At 44.9% G+C, this 27,787-nt stretch overlaps 1 protein-coding gene across 1 annotated transcript in view; it reads left to right on the top strand.

Moving 5' to 3' along the window:
- dnajc10 (DnaJ (Hsp40) homolog, subfamily C, member 10) overlaps positions 1–27,787 on the top strand; it is a 123,746-nt gene that overhangs the window by 11,356 nt on the left and 84,603 nt on the right. Inside the window, exons 2-8 of the mRNA XM_072477641.1 lie at positions 1,011–1,390; positions 10,159–10,321; positions 19,130–19,180; positions 25,337–25,419; positions 25,508–25,639; positions 25,966–26,059; positions 26,695–26,772. Of these exons, the coding sequence (XP_072333742.1) occupies positions 1,172–1,390; positions 10,159–10,321; positions 19,130–19,180; positions 25,337–25,419; positions 25,508–25,639; positions 25,966–26,059; positions 26,695–26,772 (820 nt within the window). The 5' untranslated portion in view covers positions 1,011–1,171. The remainder of the gene's footprint in view (positions 1–1,010; positions 1,391–10,158; positions 10,322–19,129; positions 19,181–25,336; positions 25,420–25,507; positions 25,640–25,965; positions 26,060–26,694; positions 26,773–27,787) is intronic.

The raw sequence follows: 27,787 nt of genomic DNA on the forward strand, positions 1-27,787 counted from the left end.
GAGCTCTAACAGATTTGTCAGACTTGACCTCCCCTTGATGAAGCCGTGCCGACTCAGACCTATTTTATCATGCACTTCCAAGTACTCTGCGATCTCATCTTTAACAATGGACTCTAAAATCTTACCAATGACCGAAGTCAGGCAAACCGGCCTATAATTTCCCGTCTTCTGCCCCCCTCCCTTCTTAAACAGTGGTGTTACATTAGCCACTTTCCAGTCCTCTGGGACTCTTCCTGCCTCCAGTGATTCCTGAAAGATCATCACCAATGCCTCTACAAGCTCCTCAGCTATCTCTTTTAGAACCCTGGGGTGTAGTCCCAGGTGATTTATCCACCTTCAGACCTTTCCCCAGAACATTCTCCTTCTTAATGGTCACTGCACTCATCTCTGCCCCCTGGTTCTCCTAGAGCTCTGGCATCCCACTGGTGTCTTCCACCGTGAAGACTGATGCAAAGTAACTATTCAGTTTGTCTGCCATTTCTTTGTTTCCTATTATTACTTCTCCAGCTACATTTTCCAGTGGTCCAAAGTCTATTTTTGCATCTCTCTTACCTTTTTATATATTGAAAAAAACTCTTCCTATCTTCGTTGAGATTACTAGCTAGCTTGCACTCATACTTCATCTTCTCTCCCCTTATTGCTTTTTTAGTTGTCCTCTGCTCGCTTTTAAAGGCTTCCCAATCCTCTGGCTTTCCACTAATTCTCGCCACTTTGTATGCTTTTTCTTTAGCTTTTATGCTGTCCTTGACTTCCCTCGTCAGCCATGGATGCCTTTTCCTCCCCTTAGCATGTTTCTTTCTCCTTGGGATGAATTTCTGTTGTGCCTCCCGAATAACCCCCCAAAACTCCTGCCATTTTCATGCTTGAGTTCCAACACCTTTATGAACAGATAAAATTATGCATAGTCGACATATTGCATAAGACCTAAGAGCTTTGATTCTGCATTTCTATTTGATCACAATAAAAAGGGAGTGATTATAGTAAACGCTGAAGTTTTTCTTTGATTGCAGGATGTTATTTGGAATTCAACATGAAAACCTGTGATGGAAAATTAACTCAAGAATAAGGATAAACGAAGATCAAGAACCATGCTGGCAATTTAACTGTGTGTGCATACTGTTATAATTATACAACAAACGCACAAAAGTTGATTGAAATTCTGACCTATAAAATGGAGTGTTTTTATCTGGATTTTCATGGCTCGCAGAAGTGTAAACAGTCCTCAAGCAAAATAGCTTTGTGTCTTTTTATTATAATGTACTTATCAGTTCTAGTTTGCACTGACGAGGACTACTATAAATTGCTTGGATTACCAAAAAGTGCAACTAATCGACAGATAAGGCAAGCCTTTAAAAAACTTGCACTCACAATGCATCCTGACAAAAATCCGGTAAGTGAAATAATTTTGATTCATGTCTTCAAATGTAGCATTTCAGAATTGCTGTATTTGTTTATTTTACAGTGAAGAAAGACTTGGAGTGCCCTTTCTGCACAAAATCAAACTGCAGTCTGGTGCAGTATATGGAGCTCCCTCAAAAAGTCTATTTAATGAAAATATCCTGGTCAATTTTAAATGTCTGCTTCAGCATTTTACAGAAATTGGAGGATGATGGCTTATTTGCCAGAGACCAATTTCACTTTTTATGCATTTTGAATTTGGATGGTGTGATTTAGTTAAATTTTTAAAATTAAAAAGAATGTCTACCTCATTGATCCAAAATTGGATTTTAAAATTAGGATATGCGTTGAGGTGGGGCCTATGTGCAGTTTTATCTGATTATTTGCATGGCAAGGATGATGTGGTTCTTTTGCTGCAATACCTGTATAAAACACCTTGGTATGCAAGAGCTCAATGTTGCTATGGTTTTCTGATTGAATAACAAAATTTTGAATTGTATTAAGTTAGCAGAATATTACAGTTATTTTACACTTCTCTGCATATCTCAAATTAGTTGCTCGTTTCTGTGTCAAATACATTCATTGTTGAACTCCACAAAAATCAACAATTATTGATGAAGTGAAACTTTGTCACACCTGAGGAACAAGCTGGTGTTCCACTGGTGTTTTTGATTTGAAAAAATATTTAACCCAAACATGCAACAGATGACAAATTGTATTGTTGAAGAGAATTGTGACATTTTCTACTGTCCTGTATGCAAAAGTCTCTGACCGCTAGTGTCCCCCTTCCTGGCTCAATTTTTAATAAGATGGCGTCAAGCATGGCTGGTGGGAATTTGCGTTTGCAGCAGATGGGGGCCATGGTGGACATCTCGGTTAAACCAAAATGCTGCCTCACTTGATTCCATGTTTTCAGTGTGGCTGCCATCACTGTCGTATAGATTCGGCAGGGCCAGACTGCCCATGTTTTTCATCGTCTACAGTGCCGACTTGGGGATCCTCTGGTTCTTACCCACCACACAAAAGCCATGGTCATTTAGACCACATTGGCCAGTGTGGTGCTTGTAATGTGGTGCTTGTAATGAGCACCAAGCTAAGCTCATGGTAGCACAGTGGTTGGCATTGTTGCTTCACAGCGCTAGGGACCCAGGTTTGATTCCCGCCTTGGATCATTGTCTGTGCGGAGTCTGCACGTCCTCCCCGTGTCTGTGTGGGTTTCCTCCAAGTGCTCCGGTTTCTTCCCAGAAGTCCTGAAAGATGTGCTTGTTAGGTAAATTGGACATTCTGAATTCTCCCTCAGTGTACCTGAACAGGCGCCGGAGTGTGGCGACTGGGGGATTTTCACAGTAACTTCGTTGCAGTGTTAATGTAAGCCTACTTGTGTCAATAATAAAGATGATTATTTATTATTATTAAGCAACCTAGAGAGCTGCCAATGATATATAACATCCCAGTCAGACCATGGATGAAGCTGGGAGTAGACCTCTTCACTCCAGCAGGAACTTATTACCTTATCACCGTAGACTAGTATTTTGACTACTGGAGAGTTAGACGAGCTGACTTTAACGCCTACAGGTGAGATTGTAGAATGCCTGAAAGTGTACTTCGTCTTTGCGGCATTCCAGACATTATGATGAGAAACAATGACCCTCAGTTTGTGAGTGAAGAATTCAGCTGTTTCACAAAGGATTAGGAAATTCAACACGATACATCATCTCCCTTCTCTCCCCAGTTGAAAAAGCTGTGGAGACGGTGAAATTTGCAGTGAATCAAGAAATTGAGCAAATCTAGCACAGATAAGAACTAGGAGCAGGAGTAGGTCATTTGGCCCTTCGAGCCTGCTCCGCCATTCAATGTGATCATGGCTGATCTTTTGTGGACTCAGCTCCACTTTGCTGCCCGAACACCATAACCCTTTATTCCTTTATTCTTCAAAAAACTATCTATCTTTATCTTGAAAACATTTAATGAAAGAGCCTCAACTGCTTCACTGGGCAGGGAATTTCATAGATTCATAACCCTTTGGGTGAAGAAGTTCCTCCTAAGCTCACTCCGAACGTAACACTATTCAGAGATGTATACTAAGCAATCCTCGAGTGGAGAAGTGCACTAGAAAAAGGTATGCACAGTAGTCCAGCGCAAACACAAATGTCACGCTGCATTCAAACTACTCTTCCAATAGCAAAAAAGCTACTGAATCCATAAGTGAAAAAATCACGGTGAAACGGCAGAAAGCAAGATTTAATTTTAACAAACTGCCAAACTATTGCCAGAGTTGAGCATTAGAGAACTAGTCAGGGTACAAACTTTAAATGTTCTCAACAGAAATCAGCCCATATGGTAACTTGGGACGTTCCTAGAGCAGTTGTTGCCTCAATCGTACACAGTGAATGACCAAATATATCAATGCAATCGTAGGCATATATGAACAACTGGAAAAAAATGAACCTTCACTGCAGGCGGGTGATCAGGAAGATGGGATCTCACCAGCTGCACAGAGTACAGAATGACCATCACTCCCAGAGGTCCACTGGTCCCCAACAACAAAAATGGAACAGTGATGAAAACAATGAACAGTTTGTTCATGTAGAAGAACAATCAGTGTATAGTGGGTAACTCACTGTTACACAAAATTTGTCTTTTGTTCATTATGAAAAGGGGGACGTTTAAGATTAAAATGCAACCGTGTATTAAAGGTCCTACTTTGCTTGCTGCCTTGACCTCTGCCATGAGGCACAGGCTGAAGATCGCCATGTTACATTCAGTTCTAATAAAGCCATTGTACTAGAAGCAATGTGCTCTTTGAGCATGAAACACTATTCAGAAGGTTAAATACAAGGTTTATTGCAGGTATGAAAAATGCTTTTTCTTATAAAATGACATGAGTAAAGACTATGGGCGGGATTCTCCATGAGCTGACGCCGGAATCGGGATATACAATTTAAGTTTAAATTGGGTTTGACGGCAAAATCGTGGAGGGCGCTGGTTTCACACCAAATCGCAATTCTCCGGTGTCTCGACAGTGGCGTCAATGCGTTCCACTTCGCATGTATCGTATGCCGTCGTCAAGGGGCATATCCTTGGTATTCTCCGCGATTCTCTGCTGCCTCTGCATTCTCCCCCTCCACTGGGGCGAATTCCTTACGGTGAGATTCACTTGTGCCTTTAAAAATCATGAATCAGGTGCCGTTGCTGATGAAGGAGAGAGAGGAGGTAGGACATGGAGAGGCGAGACTGTGGGCTGCCGGTCCTCACACTGGCTGGGGTGGGGGGCCTGCCAGGGGCGGCGGAGTGGTGGGTCACGGGGGGGATGGGGCAGTGGTGTCAGGGTGATCCCCCCCCCATGGGGCTGGGGTGTCCAGGCACGGACCGCCATTGCCGTGGCCAGCAAGGAAGCCAGCTTGCTGCGTACCCCACAAAGCACCCACTTTGGCCCCTGGTTCTGCAGAGTGCCACTGGGTGCCCCCACCCCACCACTCCTGCACTGCACCATTTGCCACACCATCCTGCAACTGGCCGGCATTCACCCGTGGGGCATCATGCAGTCCACCCAGGGCAATGTTCACGGTAGCCCCTAAAGGGAGGCACCGGACAGGGGCCACAAGGCGTATCCGTGGCAATCGCCATCCGACGGTACCCCTGGCAGCAGGGCCAGGTGCCAGGGACAGAGGCCCCCACGATACCGGGCACCGATGGGGCCAGAGGTGTGGAGAGGAGAGGGGGAGGGGGACATGCAGGAGCAGAGTCCGCAGTGCCAACCAGGGCCACAGTGTTTACCGTTGGACCTGGTTGGGCACAGGGGTACTAACATGTCGGCCTTTCACCCCCTTTAGACAATGAATATTGGAATTCAACCAGCAACCTGTGCAGGTTGCAGCTGTTCAACTGAAGTACACCTATTCCCAGATGACAAACTTCAACCAGCAACCCAGTGCCCTGGGGGATGCACTGAGGCTATACAAGTTGGAGTTGCCCGAGGCGAGCAAGCTGCAATGGCAGAGCGTGCAGTAGGGAACAGGGGGCAGCCGGTGGGTTTGGAAAGCCCGCCATCCAACAGGCTGAGGAAGAGGAGGTGGTGCAAAGGAGGCGTTGCATGAGGCCTCATGTGTACTGGCAAAGTCATCCGAGGACCGGCCGGACTGGGCATGCCATCAAAGACTCCGGCTGAGCAGAGGGACAGTGCAACGTACCCGTACGTTATCCCACATTATACTCCATCTACCTTTTTGCCTACTCACTTAACCAATCTATATCCCTTTGCAGAGTCTGTGTCCTCCTCACAACTTGCTTTCCTATCGATTTGATTGGCTGGCAGCTATCTAGTCCAGTAGCACCACCAGGACCAAATAACCATAATTGGGACTGCAGGTAGCTGCGATTGACATGGCATTGCCACCCAATTTTACAGCCCTCCTCCATGCCAGCCTGCTCCCAGGTGGCGCCCTGAAATTCCACCCTAAGTTTTAAGTGAGATTCTAGCTTAATCTATATTGCAGCTTGAAAAATACTTACCAGAGAGATCCCACTTGTACTCCGTTATTAGCATTCGATTCATAAGGCAATTCTGTGCAAACATTCTGTACTCTATTTGCATCGAGCATATGTAACACAGTTAAACATCAACAGGTGCTCAACAAAGGTAAAAATGGAAGCTACAAAGTTAAAGAAGAACAGAGTTGGCCAAAGGCCCAGTCAAACAAGAATTTGAGATGGCTTTTTGACAATTGAGAGAGATAACAAAAGTGACAAGTTTAGGAAAGAATTCAGAGTTTAGGGCAAAGACTGTTTACAGTCATTTATTTCATGTTGCTGCCCACCCACTAACCCAAGTGAGAAGTTAACTTAAAAATTATTTTTTAAATTCAAAATTTGCAGACTATCTTGGAAGGGAATTGTCCCATGTGTATGGATATCACGGGGGGATTGCATTTAGGTTTATTACCAATCTTGTGAATAGTCCATACTATGCACAAAATTAATTGAATCAGTAACCTTTATTGCACAGACCGGCACAGGATGTTTACTGACTTGCTCTGTCTGTGCACCTGCACTTTGCCAGCATATGTAATCCCTTGTTATACTACATTTCCTAGTCAAATGAGCATTCCTGCAGATTGGAATTTAAAAGAAATTACAGGCTAACTATGAGGACGGTTTTACAATTTGAACGGGGCATGCCATCAAAGACTCTGGCTGAGCAGGAGGTGGTAAACCTAGCGGTATGTGATTTGCTCCCCAAGTTAGAAGCACACAAAGCAGAATTTACAAGAGTTTGCGAAGTCTGAAATACATAATTCAGCACCGTTAGCACAGATTGCCAGGAATAATGCCAGCTCTGGGAGCAGAATGTGAAGTGCTGTGGCAAATTTAAAGCACAACTAATGTGCCTTAAAGGAATTGATACACTTTTCAGCAGTGGAAAGTCACAGCAAGTCAACTGCCTGATTCTATGTAGATTCTACATAGAATCAGGCAGTTGATACAGTGAAGGAACCAGAGAGATGATACTGAGGGAAGTGCAACAAAAGACTATTGCCATCATTGTACTGGAGAATTTTGCCATCTTGGAATACTTCAGCTGAACACCTGCACATGAAAGGACAGAGATTGGAACACGATGAGGAAGTTTGCTGAGATCAGTGTAGGTCACATATATCTGCGGAAGATGTAATGCTGTAAGATGGCTGTGGCATATACTTGCTCCCTAACAGCGGGATCTCGCCTTTGAAGATATGGTTATTTCAACCGTTTGGCTTTTCTGACACCATCAGCAAGAAAGCCAATATTCAACAACAACATCTAGCATTTATTAGTAAAAATCCTAATGTGTGTTTCACATGGCCTCCTTTAATTGGCTTCAATTAGGCTTGTAATGAGCCACCTTCTCTGTGCTGTCAGGTAGCTATATTGGACCCCAATTCTACCTTTTGGTCACTATTTCACTAACTCTCTGACTGGTTATTAAATTTTGATAAACCCATGGAATATTTCAGGTGGTCTCCAGGTTCCCCTGGTGGGGGGTCAGTTTAGGCCTTGGATGCATGAACTGGGCAGCAGGCCGGGGGCAGTGCTCCCAGCAGACCAAGAGGACCTCCCTGCTTGCCTATGTTCCAGCGCAGGCGCGCACACCACACTGCACCCCCTCCCTTGCCCCCACCACAGTGATGGCCGAGTTACTTGGTATACTTTATAATTATTTTTTTAAGTTTGAGATAGGATGCCTCTCTATCAGTCTACTCCTGCCTTCCCAATCCCAGAAGGAAACTTCAGCCCCTAACCTTTCCTACATTCATCACTTTCAGTCTTGAAAAATCACAGCATTGAAAATCATTTACTGACAAGCTACATTTATTTTAAGGAGTGTGTTAATATTGTGGCAGTTGTGTCTTGTATTTCCATCATTGTCTAAAAGATTCCGCCAGCTGCAAACTACCTCGTTGTCGTGTTATTTACTCTACCTTGAAGCATTATTTATTCTGGTGGATGTGGACTTTGAGGAGTGGATACCAAGTGAGAATAAGCAAGCACAGCTGGCAGCAACAGAACAGGAACAAGTTGCTATGTTTGCATTTTCATTCCATGGACTGCATGAGAAGAAGCTTTGTGACAAGTGTGACAGCTAATAAAGGAATGTATTAGATGTGATTGGGGATGTTTTATCACTTTATATAGCTGCCCTGTATTCAATGTGTACATTAGCTGTGAGGTCACCTGCAGCAAAGGTCATTTCCACCATAGTTCACAGTATATGCTGAAGCAGTGCCCAGGCGGCAGGGCACAGCAAGAGTAGACATTAATGAAAGACAGATCTCCGAAGGAACACAACATTCATGGCCATCCAGCTCTCCAATTGAAAGACCTACTTTAAGCCAGAGTAAGCACAGACCAAGGCAGCCAACATAACATCTGATGTCATGCCAGCAGTTGCAGGGCCATGGTATGACCTGGTGAAGAAAGGAGCCACCAAATGATGCTCACTTCTTTCTCCTACTACAACAGCACCTTAAAGGAGCACTGAATTGCGTGATGGGATACATTCATCATGCACTCTCTCAAAAAGGAAGCATTGAAAGAGAAAAGGCACTTCTAGTACTCCACGGAATTAAGAGTAATAAACAATTGGAATTACATTTCCACTGTTTTTTTGTCTGGGTAAATTTCTGTTACAATGTGTATTGGATTTTCTTCACTAATCTATTTGGAACACACATTCAGTAATACTTGTGCTGTACTAGCATTAAATGATTGTCTTCAAATATTTTTTGGTTTACCATCCTTATTGCCCCTCTAGAGTTGTTGGTGGCTCTTGAACCTCGGGTTCATTGTCCTGTCGAAGAAATGTTGGAGCGAGTTTAATGTGACCCTTCGGAGTACAGTAACACATCCTATTGAGTAAACATTTGCAGGCTTGTACCAAAGGACATCCCAGAAAATGATTCACGGTGTTTTACAGATGAGAGAATATAAAAGACTGGACATTGAGTTAAGGTGGAAGAATTAGGATGGTTTAAAATATGCTTTTAAAAATATAGAAGGCAGCTGAAAAGGTTCAAGTTAAAATTCCAGTGAGGAGAGCGGAAGCAGTTGAAAATTCTAAAATTAATGGTGAGATGAAGGGAGGAGTATGCACAAAGTTGAAGGGTGCTCATGGGAATCTAAGCCTGGACCAGGTTATAAATTAAGAGGTGGTGTAGCCATGGAAGGATTTCAAAATAATATTAAATTCAGTGCATTAGAGAACATCCTGTGTAGATTCAATAAGAATGATGGTAATGGGTGGAGTGGGATTTTGTGCAGGTAAGGAACTATGGGAAGCCAGGATTTGAATGAATCATGGTTAATAGAGGCAAGAAGAACTTGGAAAACACCAAATCTTTTTAATGTATGGTTTGAAATTCAACACTGGTCAAACAGGATATACAGATTTTGTATGGCCATTGTTTAACTTGAGCAAATTGGCAGACAGAATTGAATTACAAGTAAAGGAGTGGAGTTAATGTCAGATGCTGAGTAATGATGTCAGATTTCTGGGAACAACCAGAGAAATTACACTAGAGGAGGTCTACCTTTGTGAACTTAATGTTCAAAATCTTAACTGTCCCCGGCCATGCACCACGGCCTGCTGCAAAATCAGTGATGCCTGGTGACACATTAAAGAAAAGGCAGTGCAGTCGTGGCACACATGGTCACTGCCACTAACACGGATTTTCAAACCTATCTCCCCCATTTGCCTTGCATTGGGTCTGTACATGCACAACTACTGCAGCCATTAGAAAATTCTCCTCACCGAAGATAGATAGAATCCCTAAAATACAGAAAGAAGCCAGTCGGCCCATCAAATCTGCATCGGCCCTTGGAAAGAACACCCCACTTAAGCTAACCCCTCCTTTTATCTAAGAATGGCTAATTTAATCAAAGGCGTGTTAAGTTGTCATTACATGTTTCAGTTATAAACATTGATATTTGGATATATGTATAGAACAGAAATAATCCTGATCGTACTCTGAATTAATGTCTTGATTTGTTTTTACTCTGCTTATTAGCAGAGGCAGCTAATTGATTTGTCAAATCTGATGAATGATTAAGATAAAAATATTCCAATAAGTATTTTAAATGAGACAACCATGTCATCTTATGCTATCAAATGTTTGCAATTTCCAACATATGCATAATCATCAAAAAACATATCAACAATTTTCTCAAAGTTAGCCAACATTGTTAATCAACTTGAGTATTTACCACTCTTTCCTGTTTTAATAGAATAATCAAGAAGCACATGACAACTTTTTGAAAATAAATAGAGCTTATGAAGTTTTAAAAGATGAGGAGCTTCGGAAAAAGTATGATAAATATGGTGAGAAAGGCCTTCAGGATCATCAGGGTGGCCAGTATGAAAGCTGGAATTTTTACCGTTATGACTTTGGTAAGAAAATATATTTTTATTTTTAATTTGTCTATAGAGGCTGATTTGTGTAAATACATTTCATGTCACACAGAAATCTAATAAGCCTGAATTCAATTTGTTGCCGAGAATCACTATTTGATCCCAATCATTATCAACATGTGCACAAGCATATATAACCAATGTTCCTATATTATTCATCTCTGTGTAATATAACAAACTGAATTTGGATCTTCTATTTGCATATCATATTTTATCAATGCCAGTCTGGAACCAATATCTTTTTTTAAATATCATTTTTATAATTTTTTAAGGAACTTCTGGATGTCTCAGAAAAATACAAAGCACATGGAAGAAACTTGCACACTGTTTCCCCTTGCACTGGTTTCCGCATATCTTTGCATAAGCACACTGTATCTAACAGTTCAGCATTTAGAATATTGTGCACAATTCTGGTCTCCATATTACAAAGCGTATTGGGAGAATTGTGCAAGTTGCAGAAATAATTTCCAAGAATTATACCAGAACTGTGAAGCTCCAACCGTCAGGAGTGCCTGAACAGGCTTTCTCTAGAAAAGCAAAGACTCTGGGTGACCTGCTGAAGGCTTTTAAAATTCTAAAGAAATTTGATAGTGTGGACTTGGAGAAGATGAATCCATTTTTGGGGAATCCAAAATGCTAAACAAACAATCAAAATATCCTGTGATTTCCTAGCTTTGATCGCTTCTGCCTTCCAATCGTTCACAGATCATCTACAGATACACACACACGTAAAACCTGTTGCATTACTAACTTTTTCCAGTTTTAAAACAACATTAAGCTGTAATGTTAACATTGTATGTCCCGCTATGGATGGTTTCCTAATTGTGGGGTAACATTCACTACCCTCCAGTCTGTAGGAACCGTCCAGTGTCCAAAGTATTTTGGAAAATGGCCACCAATGGATCTACTATTTCTCGGGCCACTTCCTAAAGTGCTCTGGGATGAAGATTATCAGGCCCTGAAGATTTGTCCACCTTCAATCCTATTCACTTACCCAAAACCATTTCTTTACTAATCCTAATTTCCTTCAGCTCCTGACTAAGTGTTTCTCAGAACTTCCGGTACATTATTCATGTCTTCCTCTGTGAAGACAGAAGCAAAGCATGCATTTAGTTCCTCAACCATTTCTTTGTTCCCTGTTATGAATTCCCCCATTTCTGACTGTAAAGTTTTAGCAATCTTTTTCTCTTTTCATACCTTTAGAAACTTTTACGGTCAGTTTTTATGTTCTCCGCTAGTTTACTTTCAAATTATATTTTCCCCTTCTTAATCAATCCATTGGTCTGCCTTTGCTGAATTTTAAGCTGTTCCCAATCCTCCGATCTATTGCTTTTCTATCTAAATTGTGTGCCTCTTTTTTGAATCTAATACGATCTCTAATTTCTCTTGTAAACTATGGTTTGGCCACAGCTCCCTTTCTACTGTTGCGCCAAAAGGAATGAACAACTTTTGGAGTTTGCCTATCCGTTCCTTGAATGCCTGCCATTGCCTGTCCGCTGTCCTTCCTTTCAGTAATGTTTCCCAATCCATCATAGCCAGCTCATGCCTCATACCATTATAGTTACCTTTTTTTTTTAAATAATATTTTATTGAAAATTTTTGGTCAACCAACACAGTACATTGTGCATCCTTTACACAACATTGTAACAATACAGATAATAATGACCTTTTTAAATTTAAACAAAAACAACAACAAATAAATAAATATTAAATAACAAAAAATAAAAACTAGCCCTAATTGGCAACTGCCTTGTCTCAGGCCACCCCCCCCCCCCCCCCCCATCCCCCCCCCCCCCCCCCCCCCCCCAAAGTCCTGGGCCGCTGCTGCTGCCTTCTTTGTTCTCCCCTATCTATCTTTCCGCAAGATATTCGACGAACGGTTGCCACCGCCTAGTAAACCCTTGAGCCGACCCCCTTAGGACGAACTTAATCCGCTCTAACTTTATGAACCCCGCCATATCATTTATCCAGGTCTCCACCCCCGGGGGCTTGGCTTCTTTCCACATTAGCAATATTCTGCGCCGGGCTACTAGGGACGCAAAGGCCAAAACATCGGCCTCTTTCGCCTCCTGCACTCCTGGCTCTTGTGCAACCCCAAATATAGCCAACCCCCAGCTTGGTTCGACCCGGACTCCTACTACTTTCGAAAGCACCTTTGCCACCCCCATCCAAAACCCCTGTAGTGCCGGGCATGACCAAAACATATGGGTATGATTCGCTGGGCTTCTCGAGCACCTCGCACACCTATCCTCCACCCCAAAAAATTTACTGAGCCGTGTTCCAGTCATATGTGCCCTGTGTAATACCTTAAACTGAATCAGGCTTAGCCTGGCGCACGAGGACGACGAGTTTACCCTGTTTAGGGCATCTGCCCACATCCCCTCCTCAATTTCCTCCCCTAGCTCTTCTTCCCATTTCCCTTTTAGTTCGTCCATCATAGTCTCCCCTTCGTCTCTCATTTCCCTATATATATCCGACACCTTACCGTCCCCCACCCATTTCTTTGAGATGACTCTGTCCTGCACCTCTTGTGTCGGGAGCTGCGGGAATTCCCTCACCTGTTGCCTCGCAAAAGCCCTCAATTGCATGTACCTGAATGCATTCCCTTGGGGCAACCCATATTTCTCGGTCAGCGCTCCCAGACTCGCAAACTTCCCATCCACAAATAGATCTTTCAATTGCGTTATACCTGCTCTTTGCCACATTCCATATCCCCCATCCATTCCCCCCGGGGCAAACCTATGGTTGTTTCTTATCGGGGACCCCCCCAGTGCTCCGGTCTTTCCCCTATGCCGTCTCCACTGTCCCCAAATCTTCAGTGTAGCTACCACCACCGGACTCGTGGTATAGTTCCTTGGTGAGAACGGCAATGGGGCTGTCACCATAGCCTGCAGGCTGGTCCCCCTACAGGACGCCCTCTCTAATCTCTTCCACGCCGCTCCTTCCTCCTCTCCCATCCACTTACTCACCATTGAAATATTAGCGGCCCAATAATACTCACTGAGGCTCGGTAGTGCCAGCCCCCCCCTATCCCTACTACGCTGTAAGAATCCCTTCCTCACTCTCGGAGTCTTCCCGGCCCAAACAAAACCCATGATACTCTTTTCTATCCTTTTGAAAAAAGCCTTCGTGATCACCACCGGGAGACACTGAAACACAAAGAGGAATCTCGGGAGGACCACCATCTTAACCGCCTGCACCCTCCCTGCCATTGACAATGCTACCATATCCCATCTCTTGAAATCTTCCTCCATCTGTTCCACCAACCGCGTCAAATTTAGCCTGTGCAATGTGCCCCAATTCTTAGCTATCTGGATCCCCAGGTAACGAAAGTCTCTTGTTACCTTCCTCAACGGTAGGTCTTCTATTTCTCTACTCTGCTCCCCTGGATACACCACAAACAGCTCACTCTTCCCCATGTTCAATTTATACCCTGAAAAATCCCCAAACTCCCCAAGTATCCGCATTATTTCTGGCATCCCCTCCGCTGGATCCGCCACATATAGTAGCAGATCATCCGCATATAAAGATACCCGGTGTTCTTCTCCTCCCCTAAGTATTCCCCTCCATCCCTTGGAACCTCTCAGCGCTATCGCCAGGGGCTCAATCGCCAGTGCAAACAGTAATGGGGACAGAGGACATCCCTGCCTTGTCCCTCTATGGAGCCGAAAATATGCCGATCCCCATCCATTCGTGACCACACTCGCCACTGGGGCCCTATACAACAGCTGCACCCATCTAACATACCCCTCTCCGAACCCAAATCTCCTCAACACCTCCCACAGATAATCCCACTCCACTCTATCAAATGCTTTCTCGGCATCCATCGCCACTACTATCTCCGTTTCACCCTCTGGTGGGGCCATCATCATTACCCCTAACAACCTCCGTATGTTCGTGTTCAGCTGTCTCCCCTTCACAAACCCAGTTTGGTCCTCATGAACCACCCCCGGGACACATTCCTCTATTCTCATTGCCATTACCTTGGCCAAGACCTTGGCATCTACATTGAGGAGGGAGATTGGTCTGTAGGACCCGCATTGTAGCGGATCCTTTTCCTTCTTTAAAAGAAGCAATATCGTTGCTTCTGACATAGTCGGGGGCAGTTGTCCCCTTTCCTTTGCCTCGTTAAAGGTCCTCGTCAGTAGCGGGGCGAGCAAGTCCAAATATTTTCTGTAAAATTCAACTGGGAATCCGTCCAGTCCCGGGGCCTTTCCCGTCTGCATGTTCCTAATTCCTTTCACCACTTCTTCTACCGTGATCTGTGCTCCCAATCCCATCCTTTCCTGCTCTTCCACCTTGGGAATTTCCAGCCGATCCAAAAACTCCATCATTCTCTCCCTCCCATCCGGGGGTTGAGCTTCATACAATTTTTTATAAAATGTCTTAAACACTTCATTCACTCTCTCCGCTCCCCGCTCCGTCTCTCCATCTTCGTCTCTCACCCCCCCTATTTCCCTCGCTGCTCCCCTTTTCCTCAATTGGTGTGCCAGCAATCTGCTCGCCTTCTCTCCATATTCATACTGTACACCCTGCGCCTTCCTCCATTGTGCCTCTGCAGTGCCTGTGGTCAGCAAGTCAAATTCCACATGCAGCCTTTGCCTTTCCCTATACAGTCCCTCCTCCGGTGCTTCCGCATACTGTCTGTCCACCCTCAAAAGTTCTTGCAACAACCGCTCCCGTTCCTTACTCTCCTGCTTCCCTTTATGTGTCCTTATTGATATCAGCTCCCCCCTAACCACCGCCTTCAGCGCCTCCCAGACCACTCCCACCTGAACCTCCCCATTGTCATTGAGTTCCAAGTACTTTTCAATGCATCCCCTCACCCTTAAGCACACCCCCTCATCCGCCATTAGTCCCATGTCCATTCTCCAGGGTGGACGCCCTCTTGTTTCCTCCCCTATCTCCAAGTCTACCCAGTGTGGGGCATGATCCGAAATGGCTATAGCCGTATATTCCGTTCCCCTCACCCTCGGGATCAATGCCCTACCCAACACAAAAAAGTCTATGCGTGAATAGACTTTATGGACATAGGAGAAAAACGAGAACTCCTTACTCCTAGGTCTACTGAATCTCCACGGGTCCACCCCTCCCATCTGCTCCATAAAATCCTTAAGCACCTTGGCTGCTGCCGGCCTCCTACCAGTCCTGGACTTCGACCTATCCAGCCTTGGTTCCAACACCGTGTTAAAGTCTCCCCCCATTATCAGCTTTCCGGTCTCTAGGTCTGGGATGCGTCCTAGCATTCGCCTCATAAAATTGGCATCGTCCCAATTCGGGGCATACACGTTTACCAACACCACCATCTCTCCCTGTAATTTGCCACTCACCATCACGTATCTGCCCCCGTTATCCGCCACTATAGTCTTTGCCTTGAACATTACCCGCTTCCCCACTAATATAGCCACCCCCCTGTTTTTCGCATCCAGCCCCGAATGGAACACCTGCCCTACCCATCCTTTGCGCAACCTAACCTGATCTATCAGTTTCAGGTGCGTTTCCTGTAACATGACCACATCTGCTTTAAGTTTCTTAAGGTGTGCGAGTACTCGTGCCCTCTTTATCGGCCCGTTAAGCCCCCTCACGTTCCACGTGATCAGCCGAGTTGGGGGGCTTCCCAACCCCCCCCCCTTGCCGGTTAGCCATCATCTTTTTCCAGCTTCTCGCCCAGTTCCCACGCAGCTGTATTTCTCCCAGACGGTGCCCCCCCGCCCATCCTTTCCCGTACCCACTCCCCCCTTTCCCCAGCAGCAGCAACCCAGTAATTCCCCCCTCCCCCCCCCCCCCCCCCCGCTAGACCCCCCGCTAGCGTAATTACTCCCCCCCATGTTGCTCCCAGAAGTCAGCAAACTCTGGCTGACCTCGGCTTCCCCCCGTGATCACGGCTCGCCCCGTGCGGCGCCCCCTCCTTCCTGCTTCTCTATTCCCGCCATAATTATCATAGCGCGGGAACCAAGCCCGCGCCTCTCCCTCGGCCCCGCCTCCCGTGGCCAACGCCCCATCTCCTCTCCCTCTCCACCTCCCCCCATCACCACCTGTGGGAGAAAGAAAAGTTACCATACCGCAGGATTAATCATACAATCCCTCTTCGCCCCCTCCCCCCCCCCCCCCCCCCCCCCCCCCCCCCCCCCCCCACTCGTCCCACCACTTTGTCCAAACGTTCATTTTCGTCGTCCAATCATTCCAATTTTTCTTCTACAATAAAAGTCCACGCTTCATCCGCCGTCTCAAAGTAGTGGTGCCTCCCTTGATATGTGACCCACAGTCTTGCCGGTTGCAGCATTCCAAACTTTATCTTTTTTTTGTGAAGTACCGCTTTGGCCCGATTAAAGCTCGCCCTCCTTCTCGCCACCTCCGCACTCCAATCTTGATAGACGCGGATCACCGCGTTCTCCCATTTACTACACCGAGTTTTCTTTGCCCATCTAAGGACCATTTCTCTATCCTTAAAACGGAGAAATCTCACCACTATGGCTCTGGGAGCTTCTCCTGCTCTCGATCCTCGCACCATAACTCGGTATGCTCCCTCCACCTCCAACGGACCCGTCGGGGCCTCCACTCCCATTAACGAGTGCAGCATCGTGCTCACATATGCCCCGACGTCCGCCCCCTCCACACCTTCAGGAAGGCCAAGAATCCTCAAGTTGTTCCTCCTTGCGTTATTTTCCAGTGCCTCCAACCTCTCCACAGATCGTTTCTGGTGTGCCTCCTGTATCTCCGACTTCACCACCAGGCCCTGTATATCGTTTTCATTCTCTGCTGCTTTCGCCTTCACGACCCGAAGCTCCTGCTCCTGGGTCTTTTGTTCCTCTTTCAGCCCTTCAATCGCCTGTAATATCGGGGCCAACAACTCTTTCTTCATTTCCTTTTTTATCTCCTCCACGCAGCGTTTCAAAAACTCTTGTTGTTCAGGGCCCCATATGAAACTGCCACCTTCCGACGCCATCTTGGTTTCTGCTTGCCTTCCTTGCCGCTGCTCCAAAGGATCCGCTGCAATCCGGCCACTTTCCTCTCCTTTTTCCATCCGTGTCCAGGGGGAACACCCTTCTGGTTTACCGCACGGTGTTTTCAGCCGTTAAAATTGCCGTTGGGGCTCCTATCAAGAGCCCAAAAGTCCGTTTCACAGGGAGCTGCCGAAACGTGCGACTCAGCTGGTCATCGCCGCACCCGGAAGTTCCATTATAGTTACCTTTATTGAGATTCAGGACCCAGGTCTCAGAATTAACTACCTCACCATTCACCTTCATAAAGAATTCTACCATATTTATAACCTTTTTATTGTCATCAGTAGGCTTACATTAACACTGCAAAAAAGAGTAGCGCGGTGGCGCTGCAGCTTCATGGCGCCGCGGTCCCAGGTTCGATCCAGGCTCTGGGTCACTGTCCGTGTGGAGTTTGCACATTCTTCCCGTATTTGCGTGGGTTTTGCCCCCACAACCCAAAGATGTGCAGGGTAGGTGGATTGGCCATGCTAAATTGCCCTTTAATTGAAAAAAATGAATTGGGTACTCTAAATTTATTTTTTTAAAACACTGCAATAAGTTACTGTGAAAAACCCCTAGTCGCCACATTCCGGCGCCTGTTCAGGTACACAGAGGGAGAATTCAGAACATCCAAATTACCTAACAGCACGTCTTTCGGGACTAATGGGAGGAAACCAGAGCACCCGGAGGAAACCCATGCAGACAGGGGGAAAATTATGGTCACACATCCCCAAGGGTTCTCTCACAACTGGATTACCAACTGGATTCTCATTGCACAACACCCAGTCCAAAATGACCTGTTCCCTTGTTGGTTCCTCAACATACTGGTCCAGAAAACCATCCCGTATACACTTCAGAAGTTCCTCCTCTATTGTACTGTGACTAATTTGAGTCACCCAATCTATATGCAGACTAAAGTCACCCATAATCATAGATGTTCCTTTATCACATGCATCTCTGATTTCCTGTCTAATGCTATTCCCAAAATTACCACTGCAGTTTGGTGGTCTGTATACCACCCCTATGAATGTTTTTTGCCTCTTGATGTTTCTTAACTTGACCTGGACAGATTCCACATCATCTGCATTAATATGTTTCCTCAATGTTTTATCTCATTTAATCAACAATGCAACTCCACCAACTTTTCCTTTCTGTCTGACCTTCCTAAAAACAGAATAGCCCTCAATGTTTAGTTACCATCCTTGGTCATTTTGGAACCAAGTCTCCACAATTCCAACTATAATCATATCCCGTGACATCTATCTGCGCAACTAATTTGTCCATTTTATTTTGAATGCTCCATGCGTTCAGGTACAAAACCTTAAGGCTATTCCTTTTAATGTTCCTTGTCCCATCTCTACTATTTTTACAGGTCATTATCTGACACAGGCCCTTGATTTCTCTGCCTATCACTTTCTTATTCTCCTTTCTGTCTTTTTCTCTTGTTCTTGATTTCCCTTGCTCTGAATCCCATCCCCCTGTTAGTTTAAATTTGTTCCATCTTTTGAAAATGTTTTAATGTACAGGTATTTTTTTGTTTAAAGTTACATTTAATACATTTTCTCCATGTTATTTTACCCTTGCAATAAATAATGTAAAATATTTATCTCCCTCAATGTGTGTCCTCTACTCACATACCAGCACTGAATATTTAATATCGATAGTATAATTAAATATAATGGTTTTCCGATTTAATGTCCATAACTGTAACTACATGAATTGATTTGAGGTGTTTCAATCAATACAAAAAACAAAGAAAAGTATAAATGGTTCGCACACATTTTTGCTTCTTTTCTGCACCTAGGCATTTATGATGATGATGCTGAAATTATAACATTGGATAAAGGAGACTTTGGTAAGTTTGGTTTTAGAGTTTCATTTTAGAAAGTGTGTATGTTGTGTAGAACATTAGGAGCCCTACTGAACAAAATAAATTTCATTTAAATGACTGCTACAGCTATTATAATATCTGGTGGGATGTACTGTGCAACAAGGGGCAGGAAAGGAGGTGGAAGGGAGCTGGTGTGCATGTATTTTATCTATTTGTGTTCAATGATAGTTATTTTAAATACGGAAGGCAGATTTTTCTTAATTTTTTAATCTTTGTCTGTGTAGATAATGTAATTAAATGTTGGCAAACTGGATTAACACTGCATATACTTCTTACCTTTTAAAATGGCTACTGCAGTTGAAGAAAATGATAAATATATGAAAAAAGTCCATATATTGGGCGGAACAGTGGCACAGCGGTTAGAACTGCTGCCTCACAGCGCCAAGGACCCGGGTTTGATTCCTACCTTGGGTGACTGTCTGCACATTCTCCCCATGTCTGTGTGCGTTTCCTTCCACGGTTCAAAGATGTGTAGGCGAGATGGATTGGCCATGCTAAATTGCCCCTTAATGTTCAACGGTTAGGTGTGGTTACAGGGATGGGTGTAGTTACAGGGGTAGGGCAGGGGAGTGGGCATAGGTGGATTGGATTTTGTTCATTGTCATGTGTACCAAGATACAGTGAAAAGTGTTTTTCTGCAAGCAGCTCAACAGATCATTAAGTACATGAAAAGAAATATCACAGCTGTACTGCGAGAGGACACCTCAGAGGGCAGTGAGGCTATATGGGTAGAGATCAGGAATAAGAAGGGTGCAGTCACAATGTTGGGGGTATACTACAGGCCTCCCAACAGCCAGCGGGAGATAGAGGAGCAGATAGGTAGACAGATTTTGGAAAAGAGTAAAAACAACAGGGTTGTGGTGATGGGAGACTTCAACTTCCCCAATATTGACTGGGACTCACTTAGTGCCAGGGGCTTAGACGGGGCGGAGTTTGTAAGGAGCATCCAGGAGGGCTTCTTAAAACAATATGTAGACAGTCCAACTAGGGAAGGGGCGGTACTGGACCTGGTATTGGGGAATGAGCCCGGCCAGGTGGTAGATGTTTCAGTAGGGGAGCATTTCGGTAACAGTGACCACAATTCAGTAAGTTTTAAAGTACTGGTGGACAAGGATAAGAGTAGTCCGAGAATGAATGTGCTAAATTGGGGGAAGGCTAATTATAACAATATTAGGCGGGAACTGAAGAACATAGATTGGGGGCGGATGTTTGAGGGCAAATCAACATCTGACATGTGGGAGGCTTTCAAGTGGCAGTTGAAAGGAATACAGGACCGGCATGTTCCTGTGAGGAAGAAAGATAAATACGGCAATTTTCGGGAACCTTGGATGACGAGTGATATTGTAGTCCTCGTCAAAAAGAAAAAGGAGGCATTTGTCAGGGCTAAAAGGCTGGGAACAGACGAAGCCTGCGTGGAATATAAGGAAAGTAGGAAGGAACTTGAGCAAGGAGTCAGGAGGGCTAGAAGGGGTCACAAAAAGTCATTGGCAAATAGGGTTAAGGAAAATCCCAAGGCTTTTTACACGTACATAAAAAGCAAGAGGGTAGCCAGGGAAAGGTTTGGCCCACTGAAGGATAGGCAAGGGAATCTATGTGTGGAGCCAGAGGAAATGGGCGAGGTACTAAATGAATACTTTGCCTCAGTATTCACCAAAGAGAAGGAATTGGTCGATGTTGAGTCTGGAGAAGGGGGTGTAGATAGCCTGGGTCACATTGTAATCCAAAAAGACGAGGTGTTGGGTGTCTTAAAAAATATTACGGTAGATAAGTCCCCAGGGCCTGATGGGATCTACCCCAGAATACTGAAGGAGGCTGGAGAGGAAATTGCTGAGGCCTTGACAGAAATCTTTGGATCCTCGCTGTCTTCAGGGGATGTCCCGGAGGACTGGAGAATAGCCAATGTTGTTCCTCTGTTTAAGAAGGGTAGCAAGGATAATCCCGGGAACTACAGGCCGGTGAGCCTTACTTCAGTGGTAGGGAAATTACTGGAGAGAATTCTTCGAGCCAGGATCTACTCCCATTTGGAAGCAAATGGACGTATTAGTGAGAGGCAGCACGGTTTTGTGAAGGGGAGGTCGTGTCTCACTAACTTGATAGAGTTTTTCGAGGAGGTCACTAAGATGATTGATGCAGGTAGGGCAGTAGATGTTGTCTATATGGACTTCAGTAAGGCCTTTGACAAGGTCCCTCATGGTAGACTAGTACAAAAGGTGAAGTCACACGGGATCAGGGGTGAGCTGGCAAGGTGGATACAGAACTGGCTAGGCCATAGAAGGCAAGAGAGTAGCAATGGAGGGATGCTTTTCTAATTGGAGGGCTGTGACCAGTGGTGTTCCACAGGGATCAGTGCTGGGACCTTTGATCTTTGTAGTATATATAAATGATTTGGAGGAAAATGTGACTGGTCTGATTAGTAAGTTTGCAGACGACACAAAGGTTGGTGGAATTGCGGATAGCGATGAGGACTGTCGGAGGATACAGCAGGATTTAGATTGTCTGGAGACTTGGGCGGAGAGATGGCAGATGGAGTTTAATCCGAACAAATGTGAGGTAATGCATTTTGGAAGGTCTAATGCAGGTAGGGAATATACAGTGAATGGTAGAACCCTCAAGAGTATTGAAAGTCAAAGAGATCTAGGAGTACAGGTCCACAGGTCATTGAAAGGGGCAACACAGGTGGAGAAGGTAGTCAAGAAGGCATACGGCATGCTTGCCTTCATTGGCCGGGGCATTGAGTATAAGAATTGGCAAGTCATGTTGCAGCTGTATAGAACCTTAGTTAGGCCACACTTGGAGTATGGTGTTCAATTCTGGTCGCCACACTACCAGAAGGATGTGGAGGCTTTAGAGAGGGTGCAGAAGAGATTTACCAGAATGTTGCCTGGTATGGTGGGCATTAGCTATGAGGAGCGGTTGAATAAACTCGGTTTGTTCTCACTGGAACGAAGGAGGTTGAGGGGCGACCTGATAGAGGTATACAAAATTATGAGGGGCATAGACAGAGTGGATAGTCAGAGGCTTTTTCCCGGGGTAGAGGGGTCAATTACTAGGGGGCATAGGTTTAAGGTGAGAGGGGCAAGGTTTAGAGTAGATGTACGAGGCAAGTTTTTTACGCAGAGGGTAGTGGGTGCCTGGAACTCGCTACCGGAGGAGGTAGTGGAAGCAGGGACGATATGGACATTTAAGGGGCATCTTGACAAATATATGAATAGGATGGGAATAGAAGGATACGGACCCAGGAAGTGTAGAAGATTGTAGTTTAGTCGGGCAGCATGGTCGGCACGGGCTTGGAGGGCCGAAGGGCCTGTTCCTGTGCTGTACATTTCTTTGTTCTTTGTTGAAAAGGAAATAAAAGAAAATACAGAATAGGGCAGCACAAGGTACACAATGTAACTACATAACACCGGAGTCGGGTGAAGCATACAGGGGTGTAGTGTTAATGAGGTCAGTCCATAAGAGGGTCGTTTAGGAGTCTGTAACAGCAGGGAAGAAGCTGTTTTACAGTCTGTTCATGCGTGTTCTCAGACTTTTATATCTCCTGCCCGATGGAAGAAGTTGGAAGAAGGGAGTAAGCCGGGTGGGAGGGGTCTTTGATTATGCTTCCTGCTTTCCCTAGGCAGCGGAAGGTGTAGATGGAGTCAATGGATGGGAGGCAGGTTTGTGTGATAGACTGGGCTGTATTCACAACTCTCTGAAGTTTCTTGCGGTCTTGGGCCGAGAAGTTGCCATACCAGGCTGTGATGCAGCCAGATAAGTTGCGTTCTATGGTGCATCTGTAAACGTTGATCAGAGTTAATGTGGACCTGCCGAATTTCCTTAGTTTCCTGAGGCGGTATAGGTGCTGTTGTGCTTTCTTGGTGGTAGTGTCGACGTGGGTGGACCAGGACAGATTTTTGGAGATGTGTACCCCTAGGAATTTGAAACTGCTAACTATCTCCACCTTGGCCCCATTGATGCTGACAGGGGTGTGTACAGTACTTTGCTTTCTGAAGTCAATGACCAGCTGTCTAGTTTTGCTGGCATTGGGGGATAGATTGTTGTCACTGCCTCACTGCACTAGGTTCTCAATCTCCCTCCTGTATTCGGACTTGTTGTTATTCAAAATCCGGCCCACTACGGTTGTATCGTCAACAAACTTGTAGATGGAGTTGGAACCAAATTGTAGATGGAGTTGGAACACACACGCAGTCGTGTGTGTACAGGGAGTATAGTCGGGTGCTAAGTATGCAGCCTTGCGGGGCCCCGTATCGAGGACTATTGTGGAGGAAGTGTTGTTGTTTAATCTTGCTGATTGTGGTCTGTGGGTTAGAAAGTCAAGGATCCAGTTACAGAGTAAGGAGCCAAGTCCTAGGTTTTGGAGCTTTGATGTGAGCTTGGCTGGGATTATGGTGTTGAAGTTGGAGCTGTAGTCAATAAAGAGGAGACTGATGTCGGGGTCCTTGTTGTCGAGATGCTCTAGGGATGAGTGTGGGGCCAGGGAGATGGCAGCGGTATGTGAATTGCAGTGGGTCAAGGTGTTCTGGGAGTATGGAGGTGATGCGCTTCATGACCAACCTCTCAAAGCACTTCCTGACGACTGACATCAGGCCACCGGACAGTAGTCATTGAGGCACGTTGCCTGGCTTTTCTTTGGCACTGGTATGATGGTGGTCTTCTTGAAGCAGGTAGGGACCTCGGAACAGAGTAGGGACAGGTTAAAGATGTCCGCCATCACATCTGCCAGCTGGTCCGCGCAGGCTCTGAGTGCATGACCAGGGTTCCCGCTAGACCTTCGCCTTACGAGGGTTCACTTTCAGGAAAGCCGATCTGACTTCGGAAGCTGTGATGGTGGGTATGGGTGTGTTATGGGCTGCTGGGGCACTCGACTGCGGATCGTTGGTTTCCTGCTCAAACCGAGTGTAGAATGCATTCAGTTCATCGGGAAGGGGTGTGCTGCTACTGGAGATACTGCTCGGCTTCGCTTTGTAGTCCGTTATGTTGTTTAGGCCTTGCCACAGCTGCCAAAAGTCTGTAACGCTAGTCTGTAACTCTCGCTTGGTCTGATATTCTCTCTTGGCATCTCGAATAGCTTTGCGGAGGTCGTACCTGGATTTCTTGTATAGGTCAGGGTCGCCTGACTTGAATGCCTCAGACCTGGGGTGCTCTTTCGGATGGTCGGTGCAGACTTGATGGGCCGAATGGCCTCCTTCTGCACTGTGGGGATTCTATGATTATCTTCACAGGGAAAAATTACAAATGCTGATCTGAAAGAAAATCACAATGCTGAAAACGCAAAGCAGCTGGTCAGTCAGTATGTGTGGAGAGAACAAATGAGTGAATGTTTAGCCTCGAGCTGTCATTCTGAAACTCAAACTTAATTGTTTCTCTTTCCAGGTTTGCTAGGTTTCCAGAGGTTTATGCCCCCCCCCCCCCCCCCCCCCCCCCCCGAGGACTCCATTAGACGGCCTACCAGTCAGGTCCCGCCATGTCCATTTCACGCTGGCGGGACTGGCCAGGAACTGACGGCCACTCGTCCCATCAGGGCCCAGAGAATTGCCGGGGGGGGGACCGCTGCCAATGGCCCCCGACCGGCGTGGCATAAACCCTGCCCCTACCCGAAAACTGCGCCGGAGAATACAGCAGCCGGTGTCAGAGCGGTGGGGCAGGATTGACGGCGCCCCCTGGCGGGCGCTCGGAGAATCCCGTCCACTGTTTTTACATATTGAACCCAAACAAGTTTTTCTTTAAAGTGTTTCTATTCATAAATTATGATTTTCAATCGATATTTTATTAATTGTGTTTATTAATTCCCACAAACCCTGAAGGTTCCTCTTAATAAAGCTGCTCTGAAATGAGTTAAACATCTTTTAAAATTTCTATAAAATATACTTTTTCATTTCATTTTGCGCGTGAACAGATGGAAAATTATTCCTTCCTTTTCACCGGACCCCAGAAACACCTGCCAAGATTAAATGACCTGCAAGAATTTTAATCCCGAACAAAGTGATTAATCATCCTTGAGCCTTTCCAGTGAGACGTTCTCATACTTGAGATTTGACAGATGCTATTGTTCACTGTCAATCAAATTTCGTGTGATTATTTCCATGCAGTTGGACCCACTTGTTTTGTTTTTTCTATTAGATGGTGCAGTTACCTCTGGAGAATTGTGGTTTGTAAACTTCTACTTCCCTCGTTGTTCACACTGCCATGATCTAGCTCCTACGGTATGTTAAAGTTCATGCTTTGAATCATCACCTTATTTTACACTGTACAAATGAGTTTTTAAGTATTTGTTGTTGTTTTACTCTCCAGTGGAGAGAATTTGCCAAAGAGATGGATGGCCTAATCCACATCGGAGCGGTCAATTGTGGGGATAACCGGATGTTGTGTCGTTCCAAAGGAATTACCAGTTACCCAAGTCTTTACATCTTTAAAGCAGGAAGGGTAGGCATCAAATAGTCTGGACTTGTTTTTCCACAAGAGATAATATTCTACCAGCATATACGTGAAAGACAGGATAATTGAAACAGCTATCAATAGAATCATGAAACATAGTAATCTCAAGACACTGACAGAAAGAAAAGTTGTTTTTTAACAACTTGTATGAAGTGTAATTATTTTGAAAAATAACTTGCGATACATATTCTGCAACATGGTGATTGTGATCTTAATTTCCTAACTGAATTTGGAGCTGCGTAATAATAGTATCAACATACTCCTAGTCTATTTAGTCATTCAGTAGTCTAACTTAAAATATTTTTATTTTGTAGAGCCCAGTGAAATACCTTGGAGACCGATCGAAGGAGGAACTTGTCCAATTTGCTATGAAGTATGTCACAACCCAGGTGACAGAATTATGGGCAGGTAGCTACTGTGTCTCTTGAGATGAGACATACAAAAAATAAACACTAAAGGTTTTTTAAGCTCATAAAAATGTTTGCATGCAGAATTAATTTTACTCATATTCACTGGGAGTAGTTGAAACCTATTGAATGCAGTTTTACTTCTGCAGTAGCTCAGGTTGGACAAGTCAGCAGAGACGAGGAAATGAATCTGTGGTTTTCCTTGTCACTGTGCTTTAGCTATTTACATTTTTTTTCAAAATGAGAAATTCTACTCTCCGAGAAATAAGATTGGGGATGCCTAGGGTTAAGGCCTCAGTCTATGTTTTTCAGTTAAGGATGGGATCAAGCTCAATTTAATGACACTTAGCTGCCTCATAAGAACGATAATTGTTTGGGCACTGCGTTAGTGAATAATGCACATTACTGAGCCTTATCTTGGCAAAAAGCAGAGAAGGGAGAACACTGGTGGAGAAAACAGTTGGGAAAAAGGAAACTAAGTTTTAGAGGACGATGTAAGTGTTTTGCGCAGCCCAACACATGAGTGCATCACTAGGTTGCTGTTTTAACAAAATGTTGCAGCTAAACTAACAATATAATGTAATTATGCAGGAAGGTATATGCTACATGAATATTAACCATGTTTTCTATTGTCAGGAAATTTTGCAAGTGCATTCAATACAGCATACTCTTCTGGAATTGGCTGGCTGGTCACTTTCTGTGCCGGAACAGGAGGTAATAACTGAAGTCATTTTGCTTCATGTTTTCTGGTTAGAATCTAATTTCAAATATAAGAACAGAAAAACTAGGAGCAGCAGGAGTAGGCCATCTGGCCCTTCGAGCCTGCTCTGCCATTCAATGAGATCATGGCTAATCTTTTGTGGACTCGGCTCCACTCTCCCGCCCGAACACCATAACCCTTTTTTTCCCTTACTCTTCAAAAAACTATCTATCTTTATCTTGAAAACATTTAATGAAGGAGCCTCAACTGCTTCACTGGGCAGGGAATTCCATAGATTCACAACCCTTTGGGCGAAGACGTTCCTCCTAAACTCAGTCCTAAATCTACTTCCCCTTATTTTGAGGCTATGCCCCCGAGTTCTGCTTTCACCTGCCAGTGGAAACAACCTCCCTGCATCTATCCTATCTATTCCCTTCATAATTTTATATGTTTCTATAAGATCCCCACGCATCGTTCTAAATTCCAACGTGTACAGTCCCAGTCTACTCAACCTCTCCTTGTAATCCAACCCCCTCAACTCTGAGATTAACCTAGTGAATCTTCTGTTATGAGAGTTCTTGGTATTGATTAATGGAGTTAGAGGTTCTCCGTTTCTCTTTCGTATCGCTTTCTCATCTCTGTGTGCCCTTAATACCATTCACCCATCACCACCACACACACACACCACAATATTTGCCATTAGGCAATTAGGTCAACTGCACTGCTCAGTAAGTCAGGTGGAATCAAATGTTCAGTTGTAAACCAATGAGCTGAACACCATCCTGATGTTGAATTTCAATTTAATTCATTAGCTATATGAATGAATAAGGGAAATGAAATCTGGAACTGAATAACTAATGAGTGAGGAAGAGAGAGCAGTGATATCACAATCAGTGTTGGGAATGATAAGGAACAAGGAACAAAGAACAGTACAGCACAGTATAGGCCCTTCAGCCCACGATGTTGTGCCGACCATTTATCCGAATCTAAGATCAACCTAACCTACGTCCCTTCAATTTACTTCTGTCC

Source organism: Scyliorhinus torazame, chromosome 2 (assembly GCF_047496885.1).
Source record: "Scyliorhinus torazame isolate Kashiwa2021f chromosome 2, sScyTor2.1, whole genome shotgun sequence".
In the NCBI taxonomy this organism is placed as follows: Eukaryota; Metazoa; Chordata; class Chondrichthyes; order Carcharhiniformes; family Scyliorhinidae; genus Scyliorhinus; species Scyliorhinus torazame.